This window comes from Emydura macquarii, unplaced genomic scaffold (genome assembly GCF_026122565.2).
Source record: "Emydura macquarii macquarii isolate MOO-44397 ecotype Brisbane River unplaced genomic scaffold, CSIRO-AGI_Emac_v2 contig_2994, whole genome shotgun sequence".
NCBI classification, from domain to species: domain Eukaryota; kingdom Metazoa; phylum Chordata; order Testudines; family Chelidae; genus Emydura; species Emydura macquarii.
In genome coordinates, this window is record NW_027133131.1 from 3,872,374 (window position 1) to 3,888,848 (window position 16,475).

A 16,475-nucleotide genomic window follows, 5' to 3' on the forward strand; every position below is an offset into this window, starting at 1 on the left:
TACGTAACTCGCAGACGACAGTGACGTCCGTCAACTTCTAACGGATTAAAAAATAAAAAAAAAAGAGAAAGAAGCTGGAATCCACAAATGTCCCGACGGCAGCTACAGAGCCTGGGGGTCGAGTTCTGACAGCAAGACTCCTGCGTTTTATTGTGTGGTGTCATCCAGGAGAGACATTTTATTTCATTGCAATTTTAGAGTCACTTCCCTCCCCCACCCTTCAATAAAGTCAAGATTCAGTTACGAGAATCTTTTCGAGCAAGCGTTATAAAGCAACGGGGAATTTCTACAAACCCTACTAAAGATACAGCCTTTGTGGGGAGGAAGGGGTGATAGGGTGTTCACCCTGCCATAGCCTGGACGGGGTTAATGAAGCTGAGAGGAGGCCAGTGAACCAGCTAGGCCACAGCTGAGGGGAATTAGGTGGCTGAAGGAATCACCTGAGTGGCCCAGCTGAGAAGGGGAGGCAGGATAAAGGCTGGCAATACAGGGAAGTTCAGTTGTCTGCAGTTGCTCTCTGAGTGGTGGGTGTCTGAGTTGGCCCACCCAGAGAATGGGGAGCTAGATGCTGTAGGAGGGAGTCCAGGGAAAGAGCACCAGGGTCTGAGGGAAAGCAAAGCGCAGTTGCCTGTTATCGGGTCCCTGGACTGGAACCTGGAGAAGAGGGTGGGCCTGGGTTCCCCTACCAGCCCTGTGGAAGTGGTACCAGAGGGGCTGTGAACGAGAAAATTGCTGCTAAGGCAAAACTTGGGTACCCCAGAAGGGGGAAACCCTGGCTGGAGGGTCAAGTCACGAAGCGGGAGCGTGCTGAGGCACAGAGAGCGAGGGAGAGCGGCGAGCGGTGGAGTGGGGCCTCAGACCTGGAAAGAGCTAATCCTCCGAGCGGGGCCAGGAGCAGGGGACACCTGTGGTGAGTGACACCTCCCCCTTCCCCTGACAAGGGGAAATAGGAACAATTAAGTTGGTTTAGACATGCATAAATCAAAGGGAGAGATGTGCTCCACCTTTGGCCCAGTGAAGTCAGGAGAGCTGTCGGGACTGAACTCACCTCTTCATTTGGCCCTGGATAAGGGCTCCCCGGGAACCACGTTCTATTCTTGGCCAGGCTGTTGGGCACTCTTAGGTAACTCAGTTTGGCTTTTTGTGCCTTGGTTTCCCTATTCGTGATCCTTACCTCCTTGGTAAAGTGTTTTGAGAGCTTGGGGTGAAAAGTCTCCTTATATAAGAGCAAGGCATGGCTCGTTAATCTAATCAACCTGCATACTTTAGTGCTTGCGGGTCTGTCTTTTCTAACCTGAGTCCCACAGGCTGAGTTATATTTAGAAATGCCAGCATTTTTCTATTTGTATCCTATGTAGCGCATAGGATCAAGCTCCAGTTACGGAGCAGGACCCCGTTGTCCAGCTGCAGATTGATGGATGTCTCGGAGCAAAGGCCTTTCTCGCGTAGGCTTCTGTTAATGTCTAGCACAGGCTTAAGGTTTTTTGTGATTTGGAACCTTAAATATCTTTGGCCCTTGGACTGTGTTTTGTAAATTTTTCACTCCCTGTGCAAGTCAGAAAATTAGCAGGATGATTTTTCTCTGAAGTATGTCAGATCTTGGCTTGAGAAAACAAAAAGCTGCATTTAGCATGGCTTTATTATCATTTTAAGAGAACTGGCAGAAACTCAGAAGAGAAGCAGCCTCCCAACAACACTAAAACAGTGGAGTAAAGGTTAAAAATAAATCCATTTTAACACAGCTGACAGCATTAGTCACAGGTATGTTTGCTATTTCACTGTACCTTGTAACTAAATAGCTTGGATGTAATGAACACTTTGTACAATTCAGTTTCATGGATGAATTCTTCTGTTTAAAAATATTTGATCACTGTCAGATGCAACAAGATCTGCGGGTGAAGGTCCTTCCACAGGCTGGGTGTCTTGGTCTGGTGGCTATTTGGACCTAAGAAACAAACACACAGAACCCCATAAAAGCTCAGAAATGCAGGTGATGAAACAGATTTTTGACAGGGCCTGGTTAACTTGTACTGTTTGCTACCAGTTTAGTCATTCGGCTGGAAAGGTGCTGAAGTCCCCTTCTCTTTCTGTTTGTGCATAGTCTGCGATCAGCTCACCGTTGGTTTTGGATTTAGTCTTTAGTCACCAAGAGTCAGATGCTGCCCCAGGTGCATCAGCATAGGGGAGCAACTGGGCATAACATTTCCTCTTTCTCTCCTGGGCAGGCTACCTATATTGCTACCATAGAGTAGTGTTGTCCACCTTCTACCATCCTGCATTCCCCAGGGGCCAGTGATCAGTTTCCCAAGGATGGGGAGAGGAAGAGTCTTGACTCTGACCCCCTCAAAAACATGGGCCAACACAGCTGAACCAACAGAGAGGGGAAAATAATCTGTGCCAGGTAGGACTTTCGCCACTCCCCCTGCTTCCCAGGAGGAACCAGGAACTAGAGTAATATTGGGTCTGACTCCGTTCTGGGCAGCATAACTATACCCTTACCACAATCTAGCTCTGGATAAGTTCCATGAATAATTTTTGCTTGGTAGCTTGTAACTAGCCAACGCTAACACAAAGGGGGGGGGTCTTTTTCTACCTTTAGCACTTAGACCATGTCTATAGGGCAATTAGGGAGCAAATCTTCTGGCTCAGAAGGTGTGAGGCCATGCTTTCAGATCTGTAAGTTCCTGGTTCCAGCTCTACGTCTGACTCAAATAAAATCAATGTTGTCCTCCAATGCTTGGCATTGGAGCTGGTCAACAATGGGATTTCTGCAACTTGGTTTTATCCCAAATCAAAATTTCATATTTTTCCACAGAACAGGATTGTGGAAAAAGTTCAATTTGGAAACACTGAAACGTCCATTGGAACATCTTGCTTTGATAACGGAGAAACAGAATATAATAAATATTAGCTATAATGTTACCATTGATATGAAACACTTTGATTCTCGATTGCACAGAATGTTTTTGACCCACTCTGCTTGGGACCATCTTCTCCAGGTAAAGGGAGTGGGTAACCCATGCTAGCACTGCTGTGTAGCTCTGTCTCCCTTTAGGGGTTAAAAGTCAGGTCCAGAAGTCTCAAATCCAATCCCTATAGACAACCCAGCCAGGGATGTCATTACGTGAGCAGTTGGCAAGAAATACACTCTGAATTTCCAAACGTCTATCTGACTTACCTAAATAATGAGTGGTCAGAAGGGAGGGAGATGATGTTGTGGTCCCCTTTTATGTATCTCTTTGTGGAGCTGTGGAAAATAAGAAGAACCGTCCATGAATAATGTACTAACTGCGAAATATTCATTCAACCCTCACTCCTTGTATACTGCAATATTAAAGAGCAAAAGAAATTATTTTTATTTGTCTCATCTCTCCCATCTGCCTGATCTTTTGCAACTCTTCCCCCTTAACTGCCCCTCCTTGACCTCTTCTTCTACTGGTTCTCATCCTTTCATCCAAAACACCTGTGTCCATGTGAATACGATTTCTTGGAGAAAGAGTCAATGTGGTTTTTGTAAAGGAAAATCATGCCTCACCAATCTACTAGACATCTTTGAGGGGATCAACAAGCATGTGGACAAGGGTGATCCAGTGGACTTAGTGTACTTAAATTTTCAGAAAGCATTTGACCAGGTCCCTCACCAAAGGCTTTTAAGCAAAGTAAGCTGCCATTGGATAAGAGGGAAGGTTCTCTTCTGGATCAGTAACTGGTTAAGATTGGAAACAAAGGGTAGAAAAAAATGGTCTGTTCTCAGAATAGAGAGAGATCAATAGTGGTGTCCCCCAGGGATCTATACGAGGACAAATACTGTTTAACATATTCATAAATGGTCTGGAAAAAGGGGTAAACAGTGAAGTGTCAAAATTCACAGAGGATACAAAACTACTCAAGATAGTTAAGTCCAAAGTAGACTGTGAAGAGTTACAGAGGGATCTCTCAAAACTGGGCAACAAAATGGCAGATGGAATTCAATGTTGGTAAATGCAAAGTAATGCGCATTGGAAAACAATCCCAACTGTACATATACAACGATGGGGTCTAAATTAGCTGTTACCACTCAAGAAAGAGACCTTGGAGTCATTGTGGATAGTTCTCGGGAAAACATCCACTCAATGTGCAGGGGCAGTCAAAATAGCTAACAATGCTAGGAATCGTTAGGTAAGGAATAGATAAGACAGAAAATATCACATTGTCTTTATATAAACCCATGGTACGTCCACCTCTTGAATACTTTGTGCAGTTCTGTTTGCCCCATCTCAAAAAAGATATATTGGAATTAGAAAAGGTACAGAAAAGGGCAACTAAAATGATTAGGAGTATGGAAAAGCTTCCATACGAGGAGAGATTAATACAACTGGGTCTTTTCAGCTTGGAAAAGAGATACTAAGGGGAGGATACGACAGAGGTCTATACAATTGTGACTGATGTGCACAAAGTAAATAAGGAAGTGTTGTTTACTCCTTCTCATAACACAAGAACTAGATGTCACCAAATGAAATTTAGAGGCAGCAGGTTTAACATGAACAAAAAGAAGTATTTCTTTACACAATGCACAGTTAACTTGTGGAACTCCTTGCCAGAGAACGTTGTGAAGGCCAAGGCTATAACAGGGTTAAAAAAAGAACTAGATAAGTTCATGGAGGATAGGTCCATCAATGGCTATTAGCCAGATGGGCAGGGATGGCTGTTTGCTAGAAGCTGGGAATGGCCAATGGGATGGATCACTTGATGATTCCCTGCTCTGCTAATTCTCTCTGAAGCACCTGGAATGGTCATTGCCAGAAGACAGGACACTGGGCTAGACGGACCATTGGTTTGACCTGGTACAGCTGTTCTTATGTTCTTAAGTCTCTGATTTTTTTGGATGCCAAAGAAATTAAACACTATTTTTATTCATCGGATGACATTGTTTAGAAATAAATGTAATTAAGGTCTGGATTTAGAAAGTGCCATGCACTGAGTAGTCAAAAATCAAATGGGGTTATGAAGGACCAAACTCGGTTCATTTATGGGGGAATTTGTGTGTGTGTGTGCGCGTGTGCGTGCGCGCATGTTTTATGCTGGCATTTCTTGCAAGTGGATGGATTTTCTTGTTTGTCAAAAAGGAAGTCTATGGACATGTAAAGGCAAAGCATCCAAAGACTTCATTCACTTTGCTTAAACCCCTGGGGTGGGGGAAGGAGAGCGGTGAGTGGCGGGGCCTCAGTGGAGTGGGGGAAAGGGGTGGGGCGGGGGGAGATTCTCGCACTCCTGCTGTAGCATCCCATGGGGGCCCACAAACATTCGGCATCAGGCCCACAAAAGGTTAATCCGGCTCTGGTAATCTAGCTCTGCTCAAGCGTGTGCGCTCAGCGGTATGGAGATTGCGGCATGGGCTCGCCACCCAAAACAGACGCAGGGGGTCAGGGGGGCTTGTCCTTGAGCGACTAGCCCGTGCCACGACGTCCTGGCTGCTATTTCTAGTGCAATACCTCGAGCATGTCTGTCGCCTGGCCTGGGAGTCGTGCTTCCGGCTGCAGTGTAGACACACCCTTGGGGTTTGTTCTAAAGAACAAGTGCTTAATTTGTAAGGAAAGAGGTGTCATGGCTCAAGCAAATTATTATTATTTTTTTTTATATAGAGGTGCCAGGGCTCTGAACTGCCAAGCTTAGCCTGTAAAGAACCCAGCCCTGACTTCAGCCCTGACTTCTCTCTGCAGGGATCTGAGACACTCCCCGTCCCACTGGTGCCGATTTTTCTTTTCCACAGAGATTTTTGACAAACGAAGAGAGGATTTTTTTCATTTTAAAAATTTCCACCCGAAAATTTTAAGAAAATTTTGGGTGGAAATTTTGAATCCTGAAAATCTTGGGGCCACAAATCGACACATTTCTGGTTTAGGTCCAAATATTTTGGTTATTGGCCAAAATATTTCAGTTGTTGGGTGTTTTGGGTTTTTGACAAAAGATGGAGACTTCCCCACAGAAATCAGACTTTCATGGAAAAAAAACAACGCATTGTCCCAACCCCCAATTTTCCACTGTAAAACAGCCTTGACAGAAATCTTTCAAGCACTCCTACGTACCCCCTCCTTCCACTCCTTAAAACGCTCCGTTCTCAGGAGCCTGCCTAGAATCTCGTCCCCGTTCTACTGTTTCAGCCATATTCTGCTTGTACCTGTAACGTTTCGTGTTGATAAGCCAGTGCACAAAGTCCTTGGCCTTCATCTTGTCCAAATATCTGGTAAAATCACTGGTGAAGGTGCCTTCGGAATGCCTCTTAATGTCGGAAGTAAAACTCCGAGCACTTTTCGATTCGAAAGACTGCCATCTGTGTGGGAGAGAGGGAGGGGAAATGTTAAGGAGGTTGCAGCGCTGGGATGGATACGTGGGCCTGTGGCTAGCAGGCCGTCATGGCAGTCGGCAGGCCTGCATTCTATTTCTGCCCTTGACACTGACTTGTTGTGACAATATAACTGTAGGTAAGTCGCATCCCTTTTGTCCTGCGTATGTTTAGACTAAGTTCTCCAGGGCACAGACTGTCCCTTTCTGTGTAGTTCTTGCTATGCTAGGTACTACACGATGTATAATTAATCACTGCCCTTCTGTAGCACTTGTCAACCATAGATCTCAAAGTGCTTTACAAAGGGGGTCTGCATCATTGCCCACGCTTTTCATATGGGGAAACTGAGGCACAGAGTGAAGTGACTGTCTAAGGTCTCCAGTAGGCCAGCTGCAGAGCCAGGAACAATCCAGCTCTCCTAAGTCCCAGTGCTGTACCCACTAGGCCCTACTGCTTCAAAGTTACCCACATAATCTACAACAGGACTGGGCACAGAATGCTCAGTGTCTTACAGGGTCAAACCTATACAGCACCTAGCACAGTTGGGTCCTTGTTCATCACTAAGGCTCCTAGGTGATACTGCCATGCATAAGAATAATATGGTCCATATTCTCTGCTCCTTGCCTAATACACCTCGCCATCTTATTCACTTTTTCATCTGCTGCACAGCGTGATATGCTGTACCGTTACCTGGCAGCAAAGCCAGATATAACAGCATAATCTACATGGTTAAGCTGTATCTGATGGGTGCATCTCCACCTACTGCAGCCCAGTACCACCAACCCCGGTGTACTTGTCATTCACAAAGGCACTTTACCTAGACTCATCAGACAAATCTTTGAGGACAAGCTGCCAGCTGGCTGGGATTAACACCACAAGTACAAGTCCATATAGGTAGAGCCACTGTAGGCTTTTCATCTGGCCTTCTGTAGAAGAATAAATCAAGATGACAACATCCGAGGTTACAATTAGCCAATAAAAATAAAATCCAGTCTTAGGTGAACTAATCAAAACACAAACAACTTTAACTGCATTTTCAGCATTTTGGGGGGTGTATGGTGGACCCGGCAGTCCTGTCTATGTGGTTCATATTATCATAGCAACTGAGCATCTCACTATTTTTAGTGTATTTACACACACACACACACACACACACACATATACTAGAAGATCTAATTAATAATGGTTCAAAGGTTTGAAATTGCTCATTTTCTCCATAATTTGCTTTAGCTGTTCGCTTCTAGGACAATAACATGTTACTGAATCACGTAAATCAGACTGTTTCCTAAGGTTAGACAAAATCCAAATGATTTGATATTTTTTAATCTCTCTAGTTTCTTGAATAATTTAGAATTTCTAATCATTTCTATACCATAAGTTACATCACACTCACTTCACTTCTTTAGTGTTCCAAAGACTGGATACTAAGAAGGGGGTAAAGGCTTACTTACCTTCCACAAGAACAAATTTCTCCTAAAATCAGAATCTTGTTTTCCTTGTACAAACCGGTTGTGGCTAAACTCTGCTCCTTACCAGTGCTTTTAAGCTTCTTAGCAGGATGCTAACAGATGACAGGTAGGTGACCGGTACTCCTGTTTTTAGTTGGATGGGTCATTATGAATCATTACATGATTTTTTAAGTGCGTCTGTTGCCCAAAAAAAAAAAAAAGTTGTTGCCGCATTTTCAACGTACGCCTTCAGCAACTTTTTTTACAGTGCTCGGACCAATCACACTAACTATCAATTTTTTTCCTTGTAGATAAACTAGTCCCTTGTTGCCACAACACATCCTATGTGCAGAAATGATTTGAGCCTGCAGGATGGTTGTTCCAAACACCTTTCTGCTCAAGTGAAAAGAAAAGAGATCCAAATAAACCCACCTCATTTTGGGACAAAAATACTTAAATGGACTATCTTTCTTGATCTTTGGAGGATCAGCCATGAATCTCAAATAACTTAACCAGGATTTGATGCAGCACATGGGGGTCCTGGTTCATGAGTTTGCCTCCTAGGTGCTCTTCCGATATAAATGAATAAGAGATCTCACTGTAGTACAACAACTTGTTTAAATTAGAGTCCTGGATCCAGCTCATCAACCGAGCATGAGCCTTTCCTTCCCAATCCTTATTCTGGCCCCCCTCTAGCTGTCTCCAACACAGGCTAGACCTTCAGCTAGCTTAAACTGGACATCACTCGGACTTTGGTGGAACGCCACTGATATAAATCAGTTGAGGATCTGGTCCCACTTCTCTTGATTTGGATGCTTGTTCTCTGACCAGACCGGAGCTCTGGGGGATATTTTGGAGTTGATCGGACCCGTTGGTTTCGATGGATGAGTCCTGGGGAAAAGACAGGGGGGTGTTCTGTGAAAATTGTTCTAATTGTTTCTCTATCACTGAAGCTAGAGAAGGAAAACCGCTTGAGAGTCATCTAGTCCGGCCTCCTGCCAGGGCAGCATTCTCCCACCTGGCCTCTGCCCCGGTGCTTCCTGCCAATGTATGATTGTCCCCTAGGGTATCTGCACTAGTCTTTGGAGTGGAAAAATTCAACACAGGCAAGTGCAAATCCTTTTAAACCCCTCCAGCAAGACATCTGTTCCGGCTGCAGAGTAACTGGGAGCAACTTGACATCCTCTCCTTAGCCCTTGTGGGAAGGAATCGTGCCGTCAGGTTCTTCACTCCCTACCCAGGAGTCAAGGGAGCTGCTGGAAGGTTATTTTCTGCCTAGGGCCAGGGCCCCACATAGGAGGGCGGGAGTGGAGAAAAGGTACACTTTAGCAGGGCCAGGAGGCCCTGGGGGGCCCAGCCCAAGCTGCAACCCCCATGGGTATGAGTGTGGGGTGGGGTCCGTGTTACAAGTTTGTACTGAACCTGACAAAATTATACTTGGGCCCTGCCTAGGGCACACGTGGTGCCTTCTTTTTCCTGGTGTCAGTGCCTGCAGTACATTCTGGGGTGCTCTTTGCTGTCACCATTCAAAGGAGGTAGCCTCAAAAGTGGACTTCTCTTGGGCAAAACAAATACAAGCAATTAACACCAACCCCCCAGAACAAATAATCAAAAAATCATGTTTTATTTAAATATTTGAAAATGAAACCTTTTGATTTTTTTTTTTTTGCTTTGAAGTGACTTTTTTTTTTGGCCAACTCTTGTAATTTCATTGTAAGTTTTGAGAGATTTGGTGGTATTCTTGAAGTCCCAGCTCCTGGATTCATGTGATTGAATGAGAATCTCAACTTTTTTTAAGTGAAAATTTCTAGCCCTCCTGGATGCAAAGAGAAGCTTGAAAAAACTGAGCCAAATGCACCTACAGTTTCAAAAGGCAGAAGGCACACAACTTCCTCCCCGCCCCTTCCCCCCCCCCCCCTCCCCCCCCACAACCCATACATACTTAATTTTAAAATCTAATGATTTTTAAGTGAATCTCTTGGGTTTTTGATGGTCTGACTCCTGACTTTTAGGTTGGCCCTTGTCAGAGGGTGACTGGCCCCTTTAGTGGAGCCAGCTACATTTGTCACAATTAATCAGCTGCTTCCTAGCCTGTGCAAACAGGACTAAGGAGGGTCAGATGATAGCTTAATGTAGGGGTTCTCAAAGTGGGGGTTGTGACCCCTCCGGAAGTCATGAGGTTGTTAGGCGGGCGGGGGTCGTGAGCTGTCAGCCCTCTGTGCATGCCAGTAAGGACAAGCATGCCATGGGCAGGTCATCACTTTTGTGGGGGCATTGTCACAGCCTGAATTATTGTCTCAGGGATCCCCGCAAAAAAAGTTTGAGAACTCCTGGCTTAATGGATACCTGGGCCTCAGAAAAGGACTGAGAGATCACTCTGAGAGCTGGTCCACACTGGGAACTTACCTCAGCCGAACTATTTCTCAGGGAAATCCACACACTCCTGAGACGCTTTGCTTTGCTGACCGAACTCTGGTGCAGACAGTGTGAGGTGAATAGAAGAGCTATTGTCTCTCTGGGTGGTGGATTACCTATGCCCACTGGGAAAACCCTCCAATCCACACAGGTAATGTCTACAGTGAATTATGTCCCAGCCATAAAAACTGTCAAAGATAGACAGGGAAGGGGCTGGGAACAGGGCCACGGATGAGCTGAAGAGTAGAAGAATCTTGTTTGGTGGGACTCTTACTCTGGGCTCTCACTGACTCAGAAGGGGTTAAGTTTGGGGGTGACAAGCCATATCTCCAGCACCGACTGGGGTGCTTGAGAGCTGAGGAGACTCCCCTTAGGGAGGGAAACTGAGGCAGGGAGGCCAAGCCTGGGTGCTGCTGGCACAGTAGGTCTTGTGAGGCAGCAATATGATGCCCCCGTCACAATACCAGAGAGGTATAAAGGGGCCTTAGATTTTGTTTACATGGCGAGTTGCTGCACAGCAAGCCAGGCTGTAAATCTAGTCTGTCCATCAAGGTGCACTCAGGGACTTTCAGTCTGCTGTAGCATTGTCCACACAGCATGTTACAAGCTGGGGCACTCTAGATTCACGTAATGGCTTGTCATGCAGTAACTCGCCATGTAGACAAGCCCTTGGTAGAAACGAGAATCTGGCCTTGGGTGTTTTTACCCCTGACTTCAGTGGGAAAAGAGTTAAACCAGCCATGAGCACTCTTGAAGATCTCATACTTCCTGTTGCAGGATTGATTCGTTCCGCTTCTCTCAGACCGCTCAACTCCGTCCGATTCCTATAACTCTTGGTCTTGATATAGATGCAATGGCTCCAGTTTTTAACTTCTCCGCTGGTCACGTTCTTCGCCCCTTCCAGTCTAGGAAGAGTCCTACTGCAGCCAAGTAATTATCTTCCCCAAAAGTTTTTTTAATATCGTTGTCCAAATATCACTGGTTCAGATGGGTGCTGGACTAGAAGAGCCTTCTGCTAATTAGATATAAACATGGTTTGAAAAGAGAGCCTGACATCACAAAAGCAAGGCAATAATAGATTAATTAGCTCAACCTTTGGAAAACAGGTCCCGATTGTACTGATCTTTAGCACTTCACTCCATATTACCTGTTTATTAATGCACTCAAACTAGTTTGCAGGACATTGTTATACAGTGTAATGATCTCATGACCTTGTAAGGCACAGCAGATATCAGCTGTGACAGGTAGTAGGGATGGGGAAAAAATCCAGTTTCAACCAGTATATCTAAAAATATAGGGGATCGTCATGATTCTTACAGCTGCAGAATGAAATGGACACTCCAAAAATGTGAATTTTACTGTAACAAAACAGATCGGTATGAACTACCAGAACTTTCCCAACTGCTCAGGAAACACTGCTTTAGGGTGACCAATGCCCAAGGGGTGCAGTCTTCTGAAGTTTCCTGAAAGGCACATCAATCAGTGAAGGAAAACTACTTGGATCCATAAAGAACATTTAGGTCTTAGACAAAATGGGTGGCTCGTAACCCACTTGTTTGGGAAATCTGAGCCTTTCCTTTCATGGCAGGGATGTGTTTTGCTTTTCTATGGGCTCTGTCAAGCTCTGGAAAATATGAACATTTGAATGTGGGTGTAACTGACAATGCATGCTTCTGTCAGTGGGAGTGGAGGGCGGGGGGGAAGGAACATTGAGAACACGAGCAAAGGAGACGGTTTCTCCGGGACGGGAGTTGCAGTTGCAGGGAAAGTCCTCCAATGGGACGTGCTTAGTCGCTTTGTGGTGATGGTTCATGTGCAAGCTGGTTGGCCTATAGGAGCTGTGCGGGGGGAAAGCTTCAGAAAATTTAGCTGCTGAACTCTAACAAGTTTCTCCTGAACATGTGCAAACCAATTTTTCAGTAGCTTATTGCTTGGTCAAATTTGGACAGTCCCCCTCCCAGAATACAGCATAGACCTACACATGAGACACTTGGGTTGAAGTCTCTGTTCTCACAGAAGTCCTTTGTGATGGCATCTCTTTCTGCCTCAGTTTCCCCATCGGTGCAATGGGGATAATAGCACTGACCTGCTTGCCTCCTGGGTGTTGTAAGGATAAATACATTCAAGATTATGCGGTGCTCAGATACTACTGTGGTGGTGGTGGTGGTGGTGGGTGGGGGGGGGGACTGGTACGTACAAGAGAGAGTGAATCTTGAAGGGGATTTGCGGTCTTGCACTTTTCTCTGTTACAGCAGCTAGTGCTAAGCTCCTTCTGCAGATTGCAGCAAGCTTTTCCCTGGCTCCAGCAGCCATTTGTCCATCCCTGCTTCTTGCATCCAGGTGCCCACTGGCATTAAGCTTTTGTGCAATTCTCTGAAGCAGAGAATGTGGGGCGATGAGATTTGCAACAACTTTGAGCTGTCTCAGCCAGCCCTTCTACCCTATTCCCTACAATAGAAATCTAAACCTTCAAAGCCTATCTATAAATGGATTACAGACAAGATATGTCAACAGGAGCAGGTCAAAATTTTCCAAATTTTAATTGTGGGATGAAATTTTTCATTGAAACTTCATCAGAAGGCGTGTGCTTGCGTGCACAGCACGGGAAATCAGAAAAATAATTTCAACTTTTTTTTTTTTTCCTTTTTCAAGCAGTTATATAGCTGGGGTAAGCTGTTCAAAAGGGCTTCAGGGCCGGATTTCCAAAGGTATTTAGACACCTAAAGATGGAGAGTGATGTCTTGAGATTTACGAAAGCACTTACATTAGGTATCTAATTCCTATTGATTTATAATGGGAATTAGGTGCTTTTGTGAATCCTACTAGAAACCATCTGCATTTTAAGTGGCTAAATACCTTGGGAAATCTGGCCCCAAGTGATTTAGGACACTAATCTCATTTTAAAAAAGTGAGTTTAGGCATTTATAATTTATCTACATGGGGAAATTGACCAGAATAGCTTCCTCAGTGCCTTTTGTTGTTTATCTTAATCTTCTTTGGGATGTTTTTAAAACATCAGACATGCCACACATGACAGAACTCAAACAACATGTTGAGCAACAAAGAGTTTGTCACTTTTGAACACTGTAACCTCAAATTTAAAAAAAAAAAAAATTGAAATTATGGTGAAAAGTTTTGCTAAAGTTTATTTTGACCAAAGCAAAGGAAGGGAAAATTTTCACAGGTTATGAAAGTTATATGTTCACTTTTTTTGGCCTTTTTCCCCCCTACTAGTTCTTATGTCATCCTCCAATGAATAATTGTTATGAGCTGGGTGAAACCTCACTGAGGTTGGGTTAAAACCCTATTGAGGTTGACAAGTGTGAACTCACCCTTCAATTAACGTAACAGTAAAAATAAACTCCACCAAAGGCAAAAAGTATGTGTGAACCTGTTCTGGAGCTTTTGGGCTGGGTAGCTGTTTTGTATTGGGGTGGGGGGAGGGGGAAGCGTGTGGAAGAAAACACAGCTCTTGAAGTCAGACTCTGAGAGAGAGACTTGGGAAAAGAGGTGAAAAAAGCCTGTAAGGACCCTGGAAAAAGCTAGAGAGCAAACAAGTCCTAGGTGGCTACAAATATTTTTACAATGCTTTGCCTGCTGTGATGCGCGTGCATGCACTCACCCTTCTTGTGTGCTCAGAACATATTCCTGCTGGTTTGAAATGGAATGTAATCCATGTAAATTGATGCTCCCTTTGGAAAAGATAAGCCCAACTATACATATAAAATGATGGGGGTCTATATTAGCTGGTCTTGGAGTTATTGTGGATAGTTCTCTGAAAACCTCTGCCTGATATGCAGCGCCAGTCAAGAAAGCTAACCATAACAGGAAAAAGATAGACAATCAGACAGAAAAATCAAAAGGCCACAATAGAAATCCATGGTATGCCCATAGCTTGAATCTCACGTGCTGTTCTGTTCACCCATCTGAAAAGATATTAGAACTGGAAAAAGCACAGAGAAGGGCAACAAAAATGATTAGGAGTATGGGCAATTAAAAAGATTGGGACTGTTCAGCTTAGAAAAGAGAGAACTAAGGGGGAGGCCTATGATAAAGATTTATAAAATCATGAATGGTGTGGAGAAAGGGAGTAGGGAAGTGTTATTTACTACTTCACGTACCACAAGAACCAGGGGTCACCCAATGACCGTATTAAGCATCAGGTTTAAAAGAAAAGGAAGTACTAGTTCACACAATGAACCGTCAAACTGGATTTTGTTGCCGGGGGATGTTGTGAAGGCCAAAAATGTAACTGGGTTCAAAAAAGAATTGACTAAGTTGGTGAAAGATAGGTCCATCAATTTCTGTTAGCTAAGATGATCAAGGACACAATCCCATGGTCTGGGTGTCTCTAAGCCTCTGACTGCCCAGAAGATGGGATTGGATGACAGGTGATGGATCACTTGATAATTGACTGTTTTGTTTATTCCCTGAGAAGCATCTAGCACCAGCCCCTTGCAGAAGACAGGATACTGGGTTAGATGGACCATTGGTCTGTCCCAGTACGGCTGTTCTTAAAAATTAGCAAATAAATCCATTAGCAAATGGATAAAATGAAAAACTGGGATATTTCAGAGAGCAGAGACAGAGCTAGGGATGTTGTTTTGACAGAAAATGGCTGTTACTAACTTCTGGAGTTTCACCCGATGACTGAATCTCCTCAGTCACCCACAACTGAACTTATTTCATTTTTTTGGGGAGGGATGCATAAATTGAAAGAATGTTTGAAATTTGGTTGCAATTTTGGTTTTGACCAACTCCAAACGTGTGTTAAATGTCAAGAAAAATGATTTTTATTTGGTTTTTTTTTTTATCATTTTCCTTTCCAACCAGCTCATCACTTGCCCTGTGGGTTGGATTATCTAAAGTGCTTGATTTTGGCCAATCTCTTCTCCTATGGAAGTCAGTAGTTTTCAATGGAAGCAGAGTTAGGCCTATGCTAGATGGCTAGTGCTGCTTTTCCCCTACCTCAGTTAGCAGGGGCCAGTGCTCCTTGGTGTCCTTGCCTTCTTCCATACACGGAGCACACGTGGTACAGGCTGTAACCAGGCTGCAACTTCATTAGTCAAATTACATTTAAGGTTCCTGGTTGGGGGATAGCCCAGCCCAGTCATCTGCACCCCAGGGGAACCAGTCATCACATGAGAAGATTCTCTTGGTGCCTCCACCCACTAGCACCCTCCCCCCACATTTCTGGGGTAGTGTCCTGGAACCTCGTTCGTCCTCTATGTCGTTCTTGCTCTTTGGAGTAGAAGGGTCTGAATTCTGTCCCCACTGCTCCTATGAAGTTCCAAGTGGCCACATCAGGACGTCTGAGAAGGCCTGGATTTCTTACAGTATATTTGGATTCCCACCTCTTTAACTACTTGACTTTGCATCCTGCATCCGTCCCAGCTCCTGTCTGCTTGGCATCTAACTAGCTTGCTACCTCTAGGAGTCGTGCCAGGATGCACAATACCACCAGGAAAACTCAGTGACTCATGGCCCACATTTGTTGAACAATACATCCTTGACGTTAGGAGCGGCGGTGGCTGATTTCCTCCTTTTATTGCTGATATTGCCTGCACAAGGGTCCATTATGTAAACCTGGAGCTGCACCAGGGCTGTGTGCAAGTCAATTACCCCCACTTCGTCCAGCAGGATTAGCCACAAATGGGTAGCAGAGGGCTTGGACTCTGGAGGACATTGGCAGCGGTGTTAGTAGGGTAACGTTTAGCACCAAGATCAAGGGTCTGGGCCAGCATGGTGCTGGGTGGCCTCAGTTCCCATTGCCCTGCGTGGGCATCGAAGGAACCGAGCATTCTCCTAGGAGACTCTCAGAGCCAGGCCAAAAGTAAACACAAGCACCGCCGCTTTTTTAAAACAAAAGATGAGTGAGAGCGTAGAAGACGGCTCAGGATTTTGCCTTTCTGATCCTTGTAGGGCAGTGAGCGCACCTATGCCATAAACTAATATGTGCCCAGCACACGCAGAGGAGGATCTCAATGCTGACGTGCACGGGGGATCAGGGAGATCAGAGACAGATCAGACCTTTCCGCTCACCTAGGCCATTCATACCTGACCCCTGAAGTTGCTGAGTGGTGCCTTCATGATGATAAAGGGGAGACAGCCGTCACAGGCCAGGCAGCAGGGACCTGCTTTTTACACTGGTGCCATGAATGCTAAATCCACTGTCGTGACACAAGTTTTCTGCATTTCCCGTGCTTTTATTAATGCTGACTTCGCTACCTTGTCTCTGTCCATTCTTTACAGCAGAGGGCAGGAGTGTACATGGAAAGAGAGCCCTTCAA

General features: G+C 44.9%; 1 protein-coding gene and 1 long non-coding RNA gene across 2 annotated transcripts in view; one reads left to right on the top strand and one right to left on the bottom strand.

Moving 5' to 3' along the window:
* The first annotated feature begins 532 nt into the window (after positions 1-532).
* LOC137140919 (uncharacterized) overlaps positions 533-16,475 on the top strand; it is a 52,719-nt gene continuing 36,776 nt past the window's right edge. Inside the window, exon 1 of the long non-coding RNA XR_010916508.1 lies at positions 533-910. This is a non-coding gene — a long non-coding RNA (uncharacterized lncRNA). The remainder of the gene's footprint in view (positions 911-16,475) is intronic.
* On the bottom strand, positions 6,082-7,240 carry LOC137140879 (exendin-3-like). The gene is made up of 2 exons (XM_067529565.1): positions 7,140-7,240; positions 6,082-6,310 (listed from the first exon to the last, which is right to left on the bottom strand). The coding sequence occupies exons 1-2, from the start codon at positions 7,238-7,240 to the stop codon at positions 6,082-6,084; spliced, it is 330 nt and encodes a 109-aa protein (XP_067385666.1).

Excerpts from the sequence above, each read along its gene's own strand:
- LOC137140879 (XM_067529565.1), bottom strand. The coding sequence starts at position 7,240 with ATGAAAAGCCTACAGTGGCTCTACCTATATGGACTTGTACTTGTGGTG. Across the intron at positions 6,311-7,139 it reads GATTTGTCTGATGAGTCTAG|ATGGCAGTCTTTCGAATCGA; the intron begins GTAAAGTGCCTT and ends TCTCCCACACAG.